Source organism: Cucumis sativus, chromosome 6, assembly GCF_000004075.3.
Source record: "Cucumis sativus cultivar 9930 chromosome 6, Cucumber_9930_V3, whole genome shotgun sequence".
NCBI lineage: Eukaryota > Viridiplantae > Streptophyta > Magnoliopsida > Cucurbitales > Cucurbitaceae > Cucumis > Cucumis sativus.
This window is the reverse complement of record NC_026660.2, coordinates 2,080,635-2,099,973: the sequence shown is the minus strand read 5'-3', so window position 1 is coordinate 2,099,973 and position 19,339 is coordinate 2,080,635. Positions and strand designations below refer to the sequence as shown.

Genomic DNA, 19,339 nt, shown 5'->3' with positions numbered 1-19,339 from the left:
CTGTCAATGAATGAGTTTAGGAGAATGCAAAAAATAACATGTTTTATTAACAGTGAAGAAAATTTCTGGTCGAGTAAGTATGGAATTTCGAAGTGCTCCCACCATATTTTGATAAAGATGCACATCGAAAAATGTCTCACCTTGTCGAGCAGAAAGAAGAGGCCCACTAACCATTGGTCCAATTCCTTGCTTCAGTCATCTTGGTCCTTGTTAACTAGTTTAGATTGAGACAAGAACAATCCTCCATTTCCAAGAAAGTAACTAAGTGGCCCAAGAATTTTTAGAGAAAACTGAGCATTTTATATTGCAATTAAGTCACACACAATAGATAGAGTGCTACCTGTTATTACGATATCATCAACATAAATCAAAACAAAACAAGAACTGCCATTAGAATGACAAAATAATAGAGTCTGAAAGATTGCAAGTAGAAGCCAAACTGCTCAAACCAGGCTTGAGGAGCCTATTTTGGACCTAAAGTGCCTTTTTTAATTTTACAAACAAGAAGGACAATACCTTGGCAGTTGAAACTCATTGGTTGCTCCATGAAAACAAATTCTTGAAAGAAAACATGAAGAAAAATATTGATTATATCAATTTGGAAAATCAACCAACCACGAGCTATGGCTAACTTAAGTAACACATGTATGGTTGTTGGCTTGACATCCGGGTTGTAGGTTGCTGTGTAATGAATTTCTGTTGTTTGATGCAACTCATTTGCCACCAATCTACTTTAGAACTATAGGTTCGTTAGAATTTCATTGGATCTTAAATATCCATTTGCATCCACTAACCTTCTGATCATTCAACAAATGAACAAGGTCTAATGTATTAATTTTTCATTAATGCATCATACTTAGATTGTACGGTAACTTTCCAATAAGAAACTCAATGTACAAGAGATATATACTAAGATCAGTACCGCAAAAGATGGAGATGGTCTCTTTATTAATTAAAGGAAACTCAAAGTACAAGAGAAGTATATATAAAAAAAGACATAGGATCAAGGGATGCATCAAAACATATCAACTAGGTTGACACTCCCATAGCGTCTGCTTGTTTGAATTTAATTTAACGACGCCAAAAACTTGATTTGGTTGGTTAACTTCGGACTTAGGAAATAGTGTTGTTGCATATGTTGGTATCTAATTCTACATGATGAGTCATTAATCATGGTCATTGCATGCTATATGCTCTCTATGTACCTCTTCATTATGTAAATACTAAGTCTTCGTTGAGTACAAGTTTTCCTATTACTTGTCCAAGTGTAGGTGAAATAATAGGTTTCTTGCGTAATCTAAGGTCGAACACAAAGAATTGATATCAAAATCTTAGTTATAGGGTCTACTCTTCAATTAGGCGGTGTAGAATAATTTATCTATGGTATATATAAAAGCCTCAATGTGGAAAAAAAAAATCTCTTCGTCATACCCTTAAGTTTAATTTTGTGTTTCACGTCATGGTTTTATGGTAAATTCATTTTTTATTTTATTTTTTGTAATATAATTAATTATGGAACATCAATCATTTTCCATTTACATTTTAGAAATTAACTAAAATTTGAATATCTTTTCATTCTAAATTTTGTTTTTTTATAATATAACTAATTATGAAAGACTAATAGTTTTTCATTTACATTTTATAAATTAAATATCTTTTTATTTTTATTTTTATTTTTTTGTAATATAATTAATTATAGAAGACTAATAGTTAATTTCTTCGACTTTCATTACTATACAAAGGGCTTCATTGATTTCCTTTTACCAATGTTATTGAGTATTTTATTCCATTAATTTGTTATTCTTTTCCTCTCAACTTCTTCTTCAGAAGTTCAATATTTAGCATGTGAAAATGGAAACTCATTTGAAGAAGATCGAATGCATATAAAGAGAAGGTAAAGATGCAAAAGTGCAGTTAATTTCTTGACACCTCTAGGTCTTAACTAACTTAGCTAGCTAGCTATGCTTACTCAAAAAGAAGACAACATTATTTAATAGTTTGTTTGTTTCTTATTTCCTTAAGTAACATAAGAAATAGAAGATGGTAGAGTGTGTTACTCACATGGAGCCAACCTCTTTAATTTATATGAATATATATTTCTTTTTTGCTATAGTATATATAAAAGCATGGATGAGAATACATTTTTTTGTTCCAACGGTGTCCTCTCATTATACGGTTTTTTTTCATTACTATTTTGGTGGCAATTTTGTCATTTAAATACAAAAATTAATGTAGTTAATTGCTAAATTAAATTATTTTTTTCAAGTTGTTTTATTTATATGATTGTTGAATCTGGTCTATATTTTACTTTTATGTTATTTAATTAATTTATTTATTATTCTCTCATTCTTTCTTCCTCTCTCCGTATAAAAAAAATGCATTTTTCTCTCTAATTAATTAATTCTCTTATTAAAACTTCTCTTTTCCACATCCATTCTTTTCATCTTTCTCTTACCTTTTATATTTCAACTATTCACATTCTCTTATCTCTTATTAACTTTTCTATATCATCTCCCAACCTTCCAATTTCCTCCTCTTTAAAATTTTTTAGTATAAATATTTTATTTTTTCTTTCATTCAAACTAATCATTAGTAAAAAAAAACAAAGATGTAAAAAAGAAAGCAAATTATCTATTACGTTCTCTTTTATTTTTTTTCATTTTTGTTATATTTATTTACTTATATATATAAATATGTCTGTTTGTATTTCTTCATGGATGTTTAAATCATGTAATATTAGTTTTTTTTTTGTTAGAATGTAAACATGTGATCTAAATATATGTTTGTGTGTATTTTTTTCGCGAGATATGTTTGAGTCATGTAACCATGAAGATTTTTTTTTAGAATGTAACAATGGAAAATCTTGAACAATGTAAAAGAATACATTCTTTACTCATATAAATTTTGTTCATTTAACTAATTTTTGTTTTTTTATTAGAGTTGTTTTATTAATAAAACGGTAAAGTGTTGTTAATACACTTTTATTGTGATCGAATTATGTAACTTTTATTGAAATCTAATTATTAATTATAGTTAAAGCTAATACGATGTATAAAGTTAGAAATATGAAATTAGCTTTTTCGTTTTTGTCATAAGAAATTTATTAAAAATAATAAAAACTTTAAATTCAATTTATTTTAGAATTTTAAAAGTTTTAGAAGTTGAATAGTTTTATCAAATAATTAATAAAAAGTCATAACAAATTTATGATTTTACAATAAATTTTAAAATTTTAAAAGTTTGAAAATTTCAATCATTTAACAATACTACTCAATTCTTAAAATTGAATAAACATCAGATTTGTGTACCTTTTTCTATAAAAATCTTATGTGTATTTTTTTTTTCAAAATTAGTTATTTGATGTATAGTGTGCTATAGCATATAATAGATAATCACATTCTTCTATAAAAAGTTATGTAGGTTTATTTTTTCTTCTTGATAAATAATTTATTCATTTGGTATGATATTAGATTAAGTGACCTACGTTTCTCTTTTTCTTTTTTTCTTCCTAAAATAAATTATAAAGTAAGTGCTTTAATAAATAATGTATGGTTTATATTTGAAAAAACAATTTTTAATTTGATTTTAAACATCAAATAAGTAGATTAAAAAAATTATCTCAAATGCATAATCTCTTCCCTCCAACAAATGTTTTCATGTTTTCTTTAATGAATACAATATTCTTCCTAATAATAAATGATATAAACTTTGAAAAAAAATATATTTTTAAAATGAAAGTAACATGTTTGAAAAAAAAAACAAAGTTTTATTATAATTCAAGAATTTAATATTGATTGCAATATTACTTTTTAATGCATTATATATCTTACGGAATACATAAAACATCAAAACATTAATACAAAATCACTTTTAATCCTCTCCAATTTCCACTTTCTTTTTTTATGACATTTTATCAAACATTTTTTCTTCAATAAACCCATTATCAAATCATTTTAGTGATAACAATAGTAATGTGTATCTTTTATACTTTTTTTTTTTAAATGATGTATCTTTTGAAAATTAAATTTGATGAATTTTGTTATATGTGATTTTTTTATTGACTTTATATTTTTTACATTCATTTAACAAGTTAAAAGAGTCGTGTGCAATGCACATGTTGAAAGACTAGTACATTATAAATGAGTGTAAGTTAAACTATATATCTACTTATCTACACTAAAGAATCTGCAAAGGAGAATTAAGATGAGAGAGAAATTAGTAGTGAGTCACTTGCGGAGTATATTTTTATACTCGTCCCTTTTCTATGTTTAATGTTTCAAGCAAATATAGAGGTAATGAAAAGCTGGCGAGCGACAGAAAATTCCACTGACATCCCATATGGAGACTTAATTTTGTTTTCGATTTTCCATCATTTCATTTTCCAATATATCGATTTTAAACATTTTATGTTAAATTTTTAATGTCATTTATTTATTTTTATTTTCTTAAAATTTTTAAGAAATACCCCACTTAAGCTTTGTTCATCCCAAGAAAAGTAATTATAATATCAAACAGTCAACCAGCAGCAGTCACATGAAGCAAACATTAACTTAAGAAAAAAAAACAAACAATCATGCAAGTATATAAAGGATGCATTTATAACGAGTCAACCTAGCCACGTTACTCAATGCTTAAACTTAGTTCAAACTATCAAAGAGATTACAAGTTATCGATTAAGGTTGAATTTTAACTAAGTTCATCCAGAACAAGCATGTTTAGATAGACACTCAAGTTTTGCTAGTGGAATGCTAAACATGCTTGAAAAGATGAAAGACGCTTTAGACTTTTTTCTCCCTGTTGTGGATCACGAAGGATTCCTCCTCTTTTCAAAGCCATCATCAAACTTGATGTTATGGTTAGAAGGCTAAGAGAAGGTTGTTTGGTTTTCTGAACTGAACACATTTTACTTGACTTAACCGACCTCTCACTTTTTTTATGAGCTTTTTCTAATGCATATTACTTTCTCTTTAGCTCTTAATTGCCTCACCTTTTCTTTATGCAAGCCTTTATTTTCTTTCTTTAGTATGCAACGTGGTAACTAGGCCTTGCTAGAACTAGTAGGCTAACCTTTCTATAGTTCTAAACTTAGTTTCTAAGTTTGGCTGCTCTCTTTGGAGTGACAACAAGTCTTATCAACGTCTAATAGTTTCTAAAGGGATCTAGTTTGTTGTGGCTAGACAAGATATTTCTAACTCATGTTAGACAAAATAAAAGTTTTAAAATCGTCTCAACTTCTAAAGAGCAGTTCCTATCCTTTTTTAACTATTTAGGATAGATTTGGACTAACTGTATCATATACATATATCCTAATAACGCATCAAAGAAGACAAAGCTAGAAAAGCATCCATGGATTTATTATACAAGCAATCATTCAATCACATCACATATACCAATTGACATTCGTGCAATAATTCATAACTTGGGTATGGCTCAAAATGGGGTATAGAAACAAAAAGACACATGCATATTAAGAGAATTTAGCACATACAAAAATATCAGAATTTCACATCACAAACCCGAGCTCATATTTAAGGGTTGGGCAGTCATGTTTATATATATATATATATATATGCATTTACTAAGAAAAGAAGCTAAATTTTGCAACAAAAAAAAAATTGAGAAAATTGGGTAAACTTTTCTAAGAAGAGGTTCCCAAGTCACATGCAAGCTTACTCTAATACACTCACCCCACTTATTTCCTTGAAAAGAAAAAACAAAGTAAAAGGGATGAGAAAATAGAAAAGGGAAACATAGTACTACAAACGAATACGTTAATAATAGAAGCATCATTGTGTTGTATTAAGAGTTTACGTCTTCACGTTTTATACATTTATAAAAGACATTTCAAATGGATCATACTACAGTTTTAAAGTATTTCAAAGTTTAAAACCTTTCGTTGTTGAATGTTTCACGCTTTCAAGTCAAGGGTCAGTTGAAGTTGTTACAGAGTTGAACAGCTTCAACTGGCATCATGCCACATCAAGCCACAACACGGGCCAAACAAGCATATACTCGGGGTGGGGTGTGACACCATGCATATAAAAATTTAACAATAAAATAAATAGAAATGGATTTTTACCACAATTACTTCTCTAACCAAAAATACAATTACTAATTAGGTAGATCTAAATTAACTTTTGGAACCAAACATAACAATTGAAAATCAATTCTAAATATATGAAAATCACTTTTACGAGTTTGATACCAAACATAAATTTGATTGTAGGGTGTGGTTGAGAGTGATTGTTGACTAGTGATTTTAATAAAAGAGATCCAGTATAATTGATTTTGTAAAATTTATTTTTTTAACCATCAAAATTATGTTGGATAGCAAACCGTTGAAAGTGATATTCATATATTTAGAACTGATTTTTAATTAGTATGTATATTTGGTTCCAAAAATTAATTTAAAATTATCCAATTAGTAATTGTATTTTCAAGATTATAAATAGTTATTTAACTAAATAATTATGGTAAAAGTCTATTTCTATTTATTTTATTGTTATATCATATATGCTGATATACGTTCATACTTAGATATTGAAAGAAAATTTGAAACATATATAATTGTTTGAATTATTAACAATTTAACGATAGACTATGTGTATGCCATTTTTTTTTGTTCAAATGTTTAAAATTAAATAAAATTCACATATGGTTAACTAACAATATTTTATACAAAAATTGAATTAGATAACTAGTTTGAGAGTGATTTTCGGTCAATCACTAAACAAAAATTACCTATCACGTAATTCTTCCAAAATAAATTTGAAATGATTTTATATTTTTCTAAAATCAATTTTAGTTCATGCTAAACACCATCATTTGAATATGAAAAGTGATTTTGACGAGAGAAAAATGGATTTTGATCATCTCAAAATCACTACTAAAGATGTTCATATTCCCCATGAGGTTGGACCCGACTTTTCTTGGATTGGATAATCCGTGATTAGATTAGGGAGGGAATAAAGAGAATTTTCTCCCTGTTGACCAAATGGGGACGGGATGGAGAATACATTCTTTTACCATTTGTTTGTAACGTTCATTAAAATATAAAAATAATTATAATGCATTGACCTTATAATATACACATACGTTCCCAGAAAAATTAATAACTATAATATATATTGTTTTTATTAGGGTAATTTACATAAATGTAACAAAATTCAAAATATTTATCGTTCATGTAACAAAATAAACAGTCCATGAAACCGACCTTTTTTTAAAAAATATTTCAGGTTTGCCCTTGCCGTTTTTTAATTTTCACCCAACTTTGGTTTCTTCATTTTTTCTTTCCATCTTCTTCACAGCTGCGATCACGACAACAATGTTTTCCTTACCTTCTTCTAAAATTTTTCTTTTATATCTTTTTGAAATAATGATCATTGTTCTATATAAAGTATTATTTTTTTTCATTATACTTCTACTGTTATTATCTTTGTTTTCAACCAATAATTAATCTTGTATTATTTTTTTTAATGTGTCGTGGACAGAGATGAACTATATGATCATTTACTACATGGCTTTTCAAAACTATCGTTTATCATGAACTACACAATCATGTAACATAAACTACACAGTCATGTATCATGATCTACATGATCGTTTATTAGGGCTTTTCAAAACCATCGTTTATAATAAAACTACTTGATTGTGTATCATCATCTACACGATCGTTTACTATGATTTTTTTTAAAACCATCGTTTATCATGAACAAACAATCATGTATCATGAACTACCTACACGATCATGTATCATGGTCGTTTAGAAGAAAAATTACACGTGCACGTGTGGATGATTAATCACGTGTTGGCTAGAGCAGTTTTGGTATTTTACATTGTGAGTCTGTGAAATTTTTCTGTTTTCAAAATCTTTCTATAGAGTAAATATTTTGTTAGTTTGTTATATTTTCATTTAAAAAAACCATTTTTATTTATCATATGTTGTTAAAATTTGATATGAAATATCATTTTTCACTTAATTTATTTCTTAAATGGTGTTGGTTCAAATCTAACTCAATTATATTATTATGTAAATGTCGTGGTCGTAAAATATTAACGATAATCTAAATGAATAGGTTAGTAAACAAAATTTATATAATGTAAATTTGAAAAATAATAAATTTAAATCTAAACAATAACATACAAGCATTGCTATTGCAAAATTTTGGAATTTAGAATTAAGGAAAATATTTAGATAAACATATTAAAAATTGAACCTTTGTTTGAATTTAAATATTGAAAAATGCATAGAAAACTACCATTTTGGTTTCCAAGTTTTCATAAATATGTGATTTTGTTCTATGAGTTTTAAAAATGGACATTTTTAGCTGGACACGAGTTCTTAAAATATAACTTTTACTCATTGAGTTTTTAAAAATAAGTTTATAATGTCTTAAAAGTATTTTATATTTGATTTTTTTTAAAAAATTATATGATATTTTTTAGATTATGATTTTTAGAAATTATTCTTCTAATTTAAAATGTCATATAATTATTTTAAAATAAAAATAAAAATTTATTTGAGGGACCTATTCAAATAGACCTTTTAAACTTAATTTAAAAAATTAAGAAACTAAAAAAATATATTTTAAAAACTTGGGACGAAACGAGTTTATTCTTATAAATTTGGAAAGTAAAAAGTAAACTTTTTAAAACTTTAAAATTTTAAATAAAATTAAACATATAAATGCAAAAAAATTAATAAATAAAATAATAGAAAAAGTAATATAGCTCAATAGAAAATAAAAAAATACATATAAGAAATAAAATGAAACTAGGAAAGCTAGTATTGGACCATTTTTATTACATGTTACAAACACAATCAATTGAAATAGAAACCCAATTTGGAGAAAACTACTTTTAGTAGTTCCTCAATTTTTATCCCATTTTTAAATACATTCCTCAAAATTTGAAAACGACCAATAAGAATAATTATTCTCTTTACCTATATCTATATATATATATATAAACGGTATATAAAAGCTCCTATATGAAGAAACTTTTTCTTCTTATTTTACTCTTCCTTTTCTAAAATAACTTTTTCTTCTTATTTTACTCTTCATTTTCTAAAATTAATTGATGAATAATTTTGTCATTTATTAAATCAAATCAAATGAAGTATTGTTAATTAATAAAAATGATTTTTAATTATTAATTATTAATGTAAATTATGAAATGTCTTTATTTATTTATTTCTAAAAAAACCATTCTAGAATTTATGGCTTTAACCTTTAATTATAATTACATTGGTTCTAAAACATTTGAAATTTTAGTAATTTTGGTTTGAAGATGTAAGATTAATGATGAAGTTTTAGTGTTTTTATGATAAAATTTGTGTTTGGAAATGGGATGTTGGGGTTTGCAAACTGTTAGCTCAAAGATGAATAACAAATTTTTTATTACATGAGTTTGTGAAGAACGGCGGTATATTGAGCTTGAAGATGGAGAACATGAAGGGTTAGAGACCAGGAGCTCGAAGATGGAAGATGAAGGCTTTGAGATCACGTGCTTGAAGATGGAGAGTCTGAGTTGTTAATGTTTTCATGATATTTTCATTATTGACTTAGATTTTTCTTTTTACTAAAAAAGACAACAATAATTGAGAGAAGTTGAAACTTACCCTAAAAAAATAATAATAATAATTGAAGCCACCAATACACATTGATCAAGTGGGTAATTGAATAAAAAAAATTAATGTTTATGGCAAAAAGAAAAAAAACAAGAATCGTGAAATAATTTAAAGCTGATCATGGAAATTATGGTTCGTTTATAAATTAAATTAAAGCCACCAATACACATGGATCAAGTGAATAATTGAATAAAATAAATAAATGTTTGGCAAAAAGAAAAAACAAGAATTGTGAAATAATTTAAAGCTGATCATGAAAATTATGGTTCGATTACAAATTAAATTTAAAAAATTTAACTAGTAACTTTTTTTATCATAAATTATTGTTATTATTATTGCTAGGGTAAGCTTCAACTTTTCTTAATAATAATAATAATTATTTTAATTTTTATAATATATATTTTTAATAACATATTTTATTAATACATATTTTTCTTAATTAAAAATTGGAAAAAATGATATAATTTTGATTAATAAATAATTAAATTAAATTTAGAAAGATGAATTTAATAAGAAAAATGGAAGACTGATATATTTAATAAATATAAAAAGAAAAAAGGAAAAAAATAATTTAATAAAAAGATATATTTTTAGAATTTGAATAATTAATATATATATATATAATGAAAAAAAGAAAAACGTGTAGGACTCACCCTAATATATATATAAATAATAGAAAAAAGATAAAGTCACGAACCGAACGTAATGTATATATAAAAATAAGAAAAAAATGGGAGATGTTCGACTTATTTTTGTCAATAATTTTGTATTTTTAAGTATGTTTCAAAATTGACGTTATTTAAAAGAAAAAGGGTTGTAGCTTTTGCACTAATAAACTGTTGTAATAATAACAATAATAACAATAATGTTAAACTTGGTTAGAAAGAAATCTTAAGAAAATTTAAGTTAAGACGTTTATAATCGCGCGGTGGAGAATGCCCAGGAGGGTATTAGAGAAGACAGAATCGTAGATGAAGGAATATATGTTCCATTAATATTTTCATTTTTCTTCTTTTGATTCATTTCTCAACACAAACAAAAACTTCAACAAATCATGGGTGCCAAGAAGATCTACAATGGCGACGTCGATGTGGTTGAAGCTGTAGAAGATGGAGATAGCAACGCCGAGTCGTATCAGCTATCGTATCTTTCCGTCGACCACTCTCTTCCTCTTCCCGCCATAACTCCTCGCATAATGTTCGTATTGCTTCCTCTTCCGTTTCGTTTCTAGTTTCTTCACACGGATTGTTTATACTGCGTATTTTTGCCTTTTTGTGTTCTGTTTTTTCCATAAACTGGAACCAAGACGACCAGAGTGCTTCTTGTTTTTATGAATTTGATGATGATTTTCATCTCCTTGCTTCTTGGAGCTCGCGGTATGCGGTTACTGAAGGTAATTATGGAGGTTTGTTTTGTTAATTTTGTTCTCAGTTTTCCTTTTTCTTGATTTTTCTTGCAGCGAGTTGTGTAAGGATCTGTTCAAGGAGTGGTCGGAGCTGGATGCTTCTCGGTTCTCTGTTGAAACGGTCTCTGGTGGAATCACTAATCAGCGTGAGTGTTTGCTCATAATGTGTTTATTCGTTCAATTTGATTAAGGCGAGGCTGTGTTCGATGTGTGTTTAGTGATTTCTTTCTTGCTTGTGGAGTTCTGTCTGTAATAGAAATGTGTTTTTTCTGACTTCTCCAGTGCTAAAGGTTACGGTGAAAGAGGAAAGTGGTACTTCCGTTTCTGTCACCGTCAGACTATATGGACCTAACACGGATTATGTTATCAATCGTGACAGGGAACTACAGGTGACTTGCGACGTTTCTTGATCGATTACTTAGTGTTTAATTATCTGTTTGTTGTGTACGCCAAGTGTAGTTGGTTTTAGTCTGTTCTTTACGTCGTTTTCTTTCTTTTTTCTCATTATCATAGCGGGCAACGGTGTTTCATCTTTTTGCGTAGTGTAAGCCCTAATACAATCGAATCATGTACTCTGTAAATCGAATCTAACCATTCTTAAGGTGATATATGCACGGTTCTAGAACTTAGAAATTCGATATTGATCTCTATTATTACGTTTAATTGAAGTACGTATAAAGTATTCTAAACTCGGCTTTGTTTGAAAATATTCTCATGCTGTATATTTGGCGTACGTGATAATCAAGAACTATAGCTTTGACATAGAAGAAATTTAATCTCATCTATATTTCTTCTATATACACATATATTTCTTTTTTACTATTAGCATCTTGGGAATTGATCCAATATTTTCGATGGTGGTTATTTATTAATATTGTTGTGCTTAGTGAATGATCTGATCAGCGAAATTGTTTTTGGTATTCTGGGTGGAGCTGTTAATGTAAGGTCTGCTCATTTCTATTTTATGCTCTTTAAAATACACACACACACATACTATGTGTGTGTTTACAAGTGGTATTGAAGACTTTTTCTCTGCAATCAATTCACATTTGTTAAGGAGAATGCCAGCTGATTTTCTGTCTGTAATTGAGTCCAAGTTATATGCTTTGTGAGGGATATCTTGCTTCTGACAGGGAGAGCGCTAACTGCCTGGGGTGGGATCTTGTGACTTAAGAGTCTGATACTTGATTGAAGTTGTTGACGTCTCTTAAGGGTGTAGTGTAGGTCTTACAGCTGAATCTCTTATCTTCTTTCTCTTCCACCATTTCCTTGTCTTCTGTTCCATTTTTCTGTCTCAATGGTTTTTCCCAATAGTATCATGGTTGTATCCCCCTTACTTGCATGCTCTTGAACCAAGAGGATTCAGAAAAGTTCATGTCGATTTCATGAAATTTAGAGTACAATCTTATCACCAGACCATTTTTTTCATAAAAAAATATAATTTTATCTTGAATTTGATTATTCAGATAATGCTACTAATTGTTTATCTTTCACTTGGTTTTCTCTCCCTTGTTGTGTGTGACCTTTGCTTATATCTTATCATTCACTCTGTAATCTCATGAAATCTTGTATTAGGCAATCAAATATCTTTCAGCTGCAGGATTTGGTGCCAAGCTTCTTGGAGTTTTTAAAAATGGAATGGTGCAGTCATTTATTCATGCACGTACACTAGAACCATCAGGTAAAAAAGCATTTAGAATTTTTCTGATTTACACCTTGTTTGCAGATAGTTCAGTTTTAATCTTTAATGCTGAATGTTGTCACATAATTATGTAGCATTTCATTTTAATAGTAGCTGCACTGAGAGATTTGCAGTTAAGATATATGGATAGAGAAGGAAATATTAATTTAACCTTATTTGCGCTCTAATAGTTAGACTTGGTCTAAAATTTGTTTTCACGTTTAGCAATATGTGGGCTGGGTTTTGAACAATTCAGTAGTTCATATATCCCTTGATTGAGGTAAATGGAGATTATTCTTTAAGTAGTTCATGCTCACAACCACAGGCTCCCCCCCACCCCACCCCCATGTACTCTCTTCTCTCCTCCTTTTGTTTCTGCATTTCAGGGTTGATTCCTTGATCTTGGTATTTTTGGCTAGATTCAACTGGTTTATCAGTTTATCTGATTTCAGCTTCCAAGTTAATTATCAGATTTTAGTTTCTTTTTGAAGTTTTGTTTCTGGTTTATCCAGCCCCTGTTTTGAGTGATGGGTTTAAGGAGCTGTTGTGTAAACAATAAGTATTTCGGCACTGGTTAGAGAATGACAGCCTCTTGTCGAAGATGAAAACATGGCAAGAAATTAGTCCCTCCTTCTGTTTTCCAATTACGCTGGTCTGAAAATTCATTAGTGGATTTGTTGCAAAACCCAGTGCAAATCACATTTCTTCAAGTAAACTAGGGATATATTTGGTACAACTCACTTATCAATAAGATCTTCTTTATGTTGGAGCACTAAATGTGCAGTATGGCCGTAATCAGGAGCTTGGAAGGAAGTTCATCCAAGTCATTGTGGGAATTACGTCCATACTTGAACGAGATTTGTTCTATAGATTGTACAACTGTGTACTCGAGTTCTAAAGCTCTGGTAGGAATTTCCTTAAGAAATGCGGAAGATTTTGAGAAGTCACAGAATCTGCCTAAGCTGCCCATGGCTGGAGACCGTCAACTCCAAAATTTATGAAGAGATAGTGAAAGGATATCTGAGGCCCAATGGCCAATTCATAAGTCCTATAGTTTAAACTGATTCAACATCTGATTCAAGAGCTTCTTGAGCATCAAGACTGCCAGCTTCTTCTGGATTAGCAATCCCATATTGCACCTCGCTTGGATTTTGCTCGCACTCTTGATGAGAGTTCAATGTACCTCGCCTGGTAATGCAACCATTAGCTTGGATTAGAGAGCTGGAAACTTCCAAAAGATCTGGATTTACTTCAGTGAACAAAGACTTGAAAGATTGGTAAGCTTGATGAACCTGGGAATGCTTCTCTTGAGTTTTGGATGAACAAACTGCCAAAGACTCAAAATTGAGAAGAGCAGTCCAAACATTGTTGAAGGAAGTCTTTTTCTTTTGAATTTTTTTAAGCTCGACGTGTCTATTAGGGATAGATCTAGCAACTTTATGCTATCTAATAAGACAAGCTCCAAATTGCAATAAGCATCCCTTCCAAAGGAAGCTTCTATAGAGTTTCTCAATAGTAGAAGCAAATTTTGATAGGATCTTGAAGAGGGACGAGGAGAGGAAAGATTTGAGTACGTGGCTTATAAAAGTGTAATCTGCCCCTGGATATGTGTGAATGATTCCATATGTGTCTTCTTTCAATATTTTCAATCAGTTTATTAAATTGGGTTTTTATTTTGTCCAAGTTCATTTCAAATACTCAGTCTCCTTCTCCTATTGAAGATTCTGATTTGTAATCTATATTGATTTTGCATTACATTAGTTCATATGGGTTTCCAGGTGATTTAATATTATTGGTCTTTACTAAGGACTACTGGAGGTCTTAAACTATTCCTGGATATTGAAAACGAAGATTCAAATCCAAACACCGATTTAGCTCATCTGATTCTTCCATCAGATTCTCCCATGATGTTTCGCCTTATTCACAATTGGATTTGAGGAATATCCCAATTGTTGCCTTGCTTGGAGAGTCCTTGGTGGGGGTCACTAATAATTGAGAATCCTTGAAAAGGTTACTCATTTATTACTGTTAGATATTATAATCTTAAATCACCAATTGACCCAAAGTTTAAGCTACTGGATGAAGGCAATTTAATCATATATCATCTAACAATTCTGTTCCAAGCATGAAGAGTTGCTGGTGCTTTTTTTTTCTTTGAAAGGAAACAAGTGATGAAGCGAACACTTTTTATTGATGAAATGGAAAGAGGATAATGCTCAAAAGTACAAAACCCCATGAGAGGAAATAAGAAAGAAAAACAAGTAATAAAATAAAGGTAATACAAAAATAATTAAAATTGGTAGTATAAAGCCATTCCAATTACAAATATTTGGAACAGTTATCGCTTTACAAAGGATATTTCCTATATGCTTTTTTTTTTCTTTCTATATTCAGTTATTGCTTTGTATTAATCTCATCCATATCCCTCTAGCATTAGTTTCTTTTTATTTATACAATAAAAAAAGTTGTTTCATGTAAAAGAAGAATAAAAAGGTACAATAAAAAGAAAATCCTTGATTGTGTTCAAGGATATTGTTTGATGAGTTTGGAGAATAATAGTCTGTCTTAGGAGATGTGCGGTTTCATCAGACTTGAAATGGGGGATTCTTTATTTTTTTGAAAAGGAAATCACCCTTTTCATTAAAAAAACTAATGTTCCAAAATATTGAAAGTCACAAAACAAGACAACTCTAAAGGACAATGACAAAAAAAGTACTAAAGAACAATTGATGAACATAAAGGAGTAATAGTGAAGAACTATAAAGCTCTTACAACTCCTGTCAAAACTTAAATGGAATGACCCTTGCAACTTTTTTTAGAAGAAACAGTTGTGCACAATAGAACATATCTTGTTCAAGTAAGGTTGCAACCTTTGAAACTTTCAGATAATGAACACGAAGTCGATGACTTTAAATAAGCTGAATTTGAGTTGTCCATTATTTTTTTACCATTAATAGAGTTGCCTCTGTGTTTATCTTGGAAGTGCTTTCCCACCTCTAACGTTCGCATGCGTCAGCGTATATCTAACAAACCATTTTTTCTATCTATGGGAATATCTTATGAACCCTATGATTAATAACAAATATTTTGTTAATTTTGCTTGGTTTTGCAGATTTGAGAAAGCCAGAGCTAGCTGCCGAAATTGCTAAACAGCTTAATAAATTCCACAAAGTATATATTCCAGGTTCTAATGAACCTCAGTTATGGAACGAAATCTTAAACTTTTACGATAAAGGTTATTTTTCTTGGCCAAGAACAGGCTTCTGGTCAGCAGACCCCTCATGCAGTTGAACGTTCTAGTTTCTTTTGAACTGGTTGTGACGTTTCTGATTATTGATTTTCAGCCTCCACACTGCAATTTGATGATACCGGAAAGCAAAGTATATACGATACAATTTCATTTCAGGAAATTCACAATGAAATACTTGAGATTAAGGTTGTTTCTTCGATTGAGACTTTTTATTGGTTCTTTATACTAGGTTTGACTATATTTTGAGTGACCATCTGCTGTCACTCACGAATCATACACATGGCTTTAGAAAAGAGATTCCTGTTTGTTGATGCAACTTGCCATAATTGACAGGAACTAACAAGCCTTCTCAATGCACCCATAGTGTTTGCTCACAACGACCTGCTTTCTGGGAACCTAATGCTAAATGAGGAAGAAGGTAACCCCCTCTGATAATACATTCTACTTCTCTATTTGGCTCCTTCAAATTCTCCATTATCATCATTGTTTCCATCTTTAATATAAAGTATTACCATGCCCCCGTCCCCATGGACTGACAATCACATCTACTTATCCTTCTCTATTTTTCATAAACATTCTTTTTTCCCTCTTTATGGTATGAATGTGAGGAACCCCCGTTCCCATGTACTCACAATCACATCCGAATATTAAGGATGTTTATTCCTTGTGAATAATGAAAAATGGTAGACTGAGTTGTTAGGAGATGGGAATTTGAACTGGACTGGATGTTGTTTGGTTCTTCAAATCCTTAAGCAGCATGATCTAGATAAAGTATTTTCTACTTTACAAATAGTTGTGTAAGAGAAAATAACATATCTTTGACCTTTGAGAATGAACAACTTATGAGAAGTCGGAGTAGATACAATGGTAGCAACGTGGACGTTACACTGAGGGGAACTTGACAACCAAGGATCCGTTTTATTGGTTGTGAGCTTTAGTTGAACTTCTCTGTTTTCCCCCACTAAGATGCTCATCCTTTTGATGTCTTTGCTTGTCTTACAAACATATACAGGACGACTCTATTTCATTGATTTCGAGTACGGATCATACAGTTACAGAGGCTTTGACATTGGTAATCACTTCAATGAATATGCTGGCTATGACTGCGACTACAGCTGGTAGGTTTTTAATCTGCTTTTCATGGGCAATTTTTCTTTCTAAAATGTAGTAACATTGATGTTTGACTATAGTTTATCAATTGCCGAGCAGTTATCCATCCAAGGAAGAACAGTATCATTTCTTCAGGCATTATTTACAGCCTGAAAAACCAGATGAGGTGTGGTTGGCATTATCCCTATGTGTTCTTTCGTTCATAAACGATTTAAATGCTAAAAAAGTAGTCACACCCAAAGATTTATGTACGATGTTTGATGCATCTTAAAAAGTCACGATGACCTCTGCCAATCTTATATTTTCTGAACGCTTTCCTTACCTTGGAACCTCAATATAAAACGCCGCAGGATTGAGATTTTATACACCATCCTTTCCATCATAGTTGTTGCCACAAATCTTCTAATTACCCTTAATACGCCTAAATTAACAAAAACTAAATATCTAGTGCCTAACAGATATTTTTGAACACGAGTGAAATGTAAATGTATGAATAACAGAAAATTATTAGCACGGTAACACACTTTGAGGATCTGCAGACATGTTATTTATACTTTAGCGATCATTTTTTATACTAACTAGAACTACCGTCTTCTCTTGAAAGGTTTCTCAAAAAGATCTAGAAGCTCTCTATGTGGAGTCAAACACGTTCATGCTGGCTTCTCACTTGTATTGGGCTTTATGGGCACTTATACAGGTACCTTGCTTCTTCTACTGTCCTTCCCATCTATACAATTTGATTTGACTCGAAATGTTCATTCATTTTACTATGCTTTATAGGCAAGGATGTCTCCGATTGATTTTGATTACCTTAGTTATTTCTTTCTACGTTACGGAGAATATAAAAAGCAGAAAGAAAAGTATTGCTCTTTAGCGAGATCTTTCCTTGCTCGATCAGGATTGGGTTGTGGTTCTGCATAGAAGATGCAAGAAATTGGGGGTGTGATTGGATCGGCAAGTTTGTATTTTTCAACCTTTTTACTGATCTTGTTTGATACCTATTGTAAATTTGTATTTTGTACTCTAGAATCTATAGCAGAACTGTGTTTTCATGGACAGCTCTGAGAAGAATTTAGAAGGCTTCCAAATAGAATTGATTTGAAAGGACTTTTCTCCTTGTTATTGGAATAAAAGGATGATATAGAATGAAATGATTTGTGTGATTCTAAGCTTTATTTTCACATAAAAGCCAACAGGTGAGGCATCTGGACATATCTATTACTATCTCTAAAATTGTAACAAGTTCAACTAGGAGAAAAAAAAAAAGTTGAGCTATGCTTTTACTCCTTTTTTTCTGAACTAAATAGTAAGATTTTGCGGCCTTTTAAATTTGGTTATAAATTTGGATCTTGTCACGTTTTGGCGTAAAACATACTTTCGATTATAAAAGTGAAATGTGTGTAAATGAGTCGCATTCATAAATTTAGTTTTGAAACTTTTCTAAGTTTTGAGTTTAGTTTCTAATTGATTCCTATGTTTCAAAATTGAACACTTTTCTATCTTTCACCTGGGCTATATATATGTTCTTGATATAATTTGGTTATTCTTGCCCCTCTAGTTAGTTTCTACAAACTTGGCATTAACATGAGAGGTAAATAAATATTTTCATTAAATCGTAAACAAATTACAAAACATAGAAAAAAAACCAAATTTCACTCCAACAAATGTTATATAATTAATAAACAGAAATTTGTATGGATGATCTAAATGATTTTGGGGCGCTTGAAAAAACAGGCAAAAAAGTTTATGATATTAAAGTCCATGTCACTATATTTTCTAAATTGCAAAAGTAGTAAATTTAAAAACAAATAACCCTATGATAGTCATTTTATATAATTAATTACTTGACATATTTGTAATAGGTAAAAAAAAGATGTTATGAACTATTTTTTTCTAATTTTTTTTGCTATGATGAATTTTTTTAATGAATTTTAAGAAAACGTCTGAAAAAGTATCAATTTGACCCCAAAGTTCACAAGAAGACATTTTTTTTTTCACTCTTTACTCTTGTTTTTTCCTTTGTTCCTTATGTGACACAACTACCATTTGTCCTAAATTTTTTTGTTCGTTTATCAAATATTCTTCCTACTTTTTAATTTCTACCCTTAAGAAAAAGAAAAAGCAAAAAATAAAAGACAAAACCTTTTGATTTCTAGCCTTGGGAAAGAAGAAGAAGAAACAAAAGAAGATAGAAAAAACATAGTAAAAAAGAAGCAGAAGAAGAAAAAAGTTGGAAAACGAGAAAGAAGGAGAAGATTGGAT

At 29.9% G+C, this 19,339-nt stretch overlaps 1 protein-coding gene across 3 annotated transcripts; it reads left to right on the top strand.

Moving 5' to 3' along the window:
- The first annotated feature begins 10,556 nt into the window (after positions 1 to 10,556).
- On the top strand, positions 10,557 to 18,246 carry LOC101209183 (probable ethanolamine kinase). 3 transcript variants are annotated; one of them, XR_004217703.1, is made up of 12 exons: positions 10,557 to 10,828; positions 11,002 to 11,007; positions 11,091 to 11,182; positions 11,319 to 11,425; positions 12,612 to 12,717; positions 15,830 to 15,952; positions 16,062 to 16,153; positions 16,301 to 16,385; positions 16,980 to 17,085; positions 17,158 to 17,243; positions 17,682 to 17,774; positions 17,858 to 18,246. XR_004217703.1 is itself a non-coding variant. In XM_031887984.1 (12 exons), the coding sequence occupies exons 1-12, from the start codon at positions 10,686 to 10,688 to the stop codon at positions 17,996 to 17,998; spliced, it is 1,161 nt and encodes a 386-aa protein (XP_031743844.1). In that variant the 5' UTR covers positions 10,564 to 10,685; the 3' UTR covers positions 17,999 to 18,246. The 3 variants fall into 3 exon arrangements, 2 of the variants coding, with proteins under 2 accessions (XP_031743844.1, XP_004138364.1); XM_031887984.1 differs by having other exon boundaries at positions 10,564 to 10,828; positions 17,177 to 17,243; XM_004138316.3 differs by lacking the exon at positions 11,002 to 11,007 and having other exon boundaries at positions 10,567 to 10,828; positions 17,177 to 17,243.
- Positions 18,247 to 19,339: the final 1,093 nt, after the last annotated feature.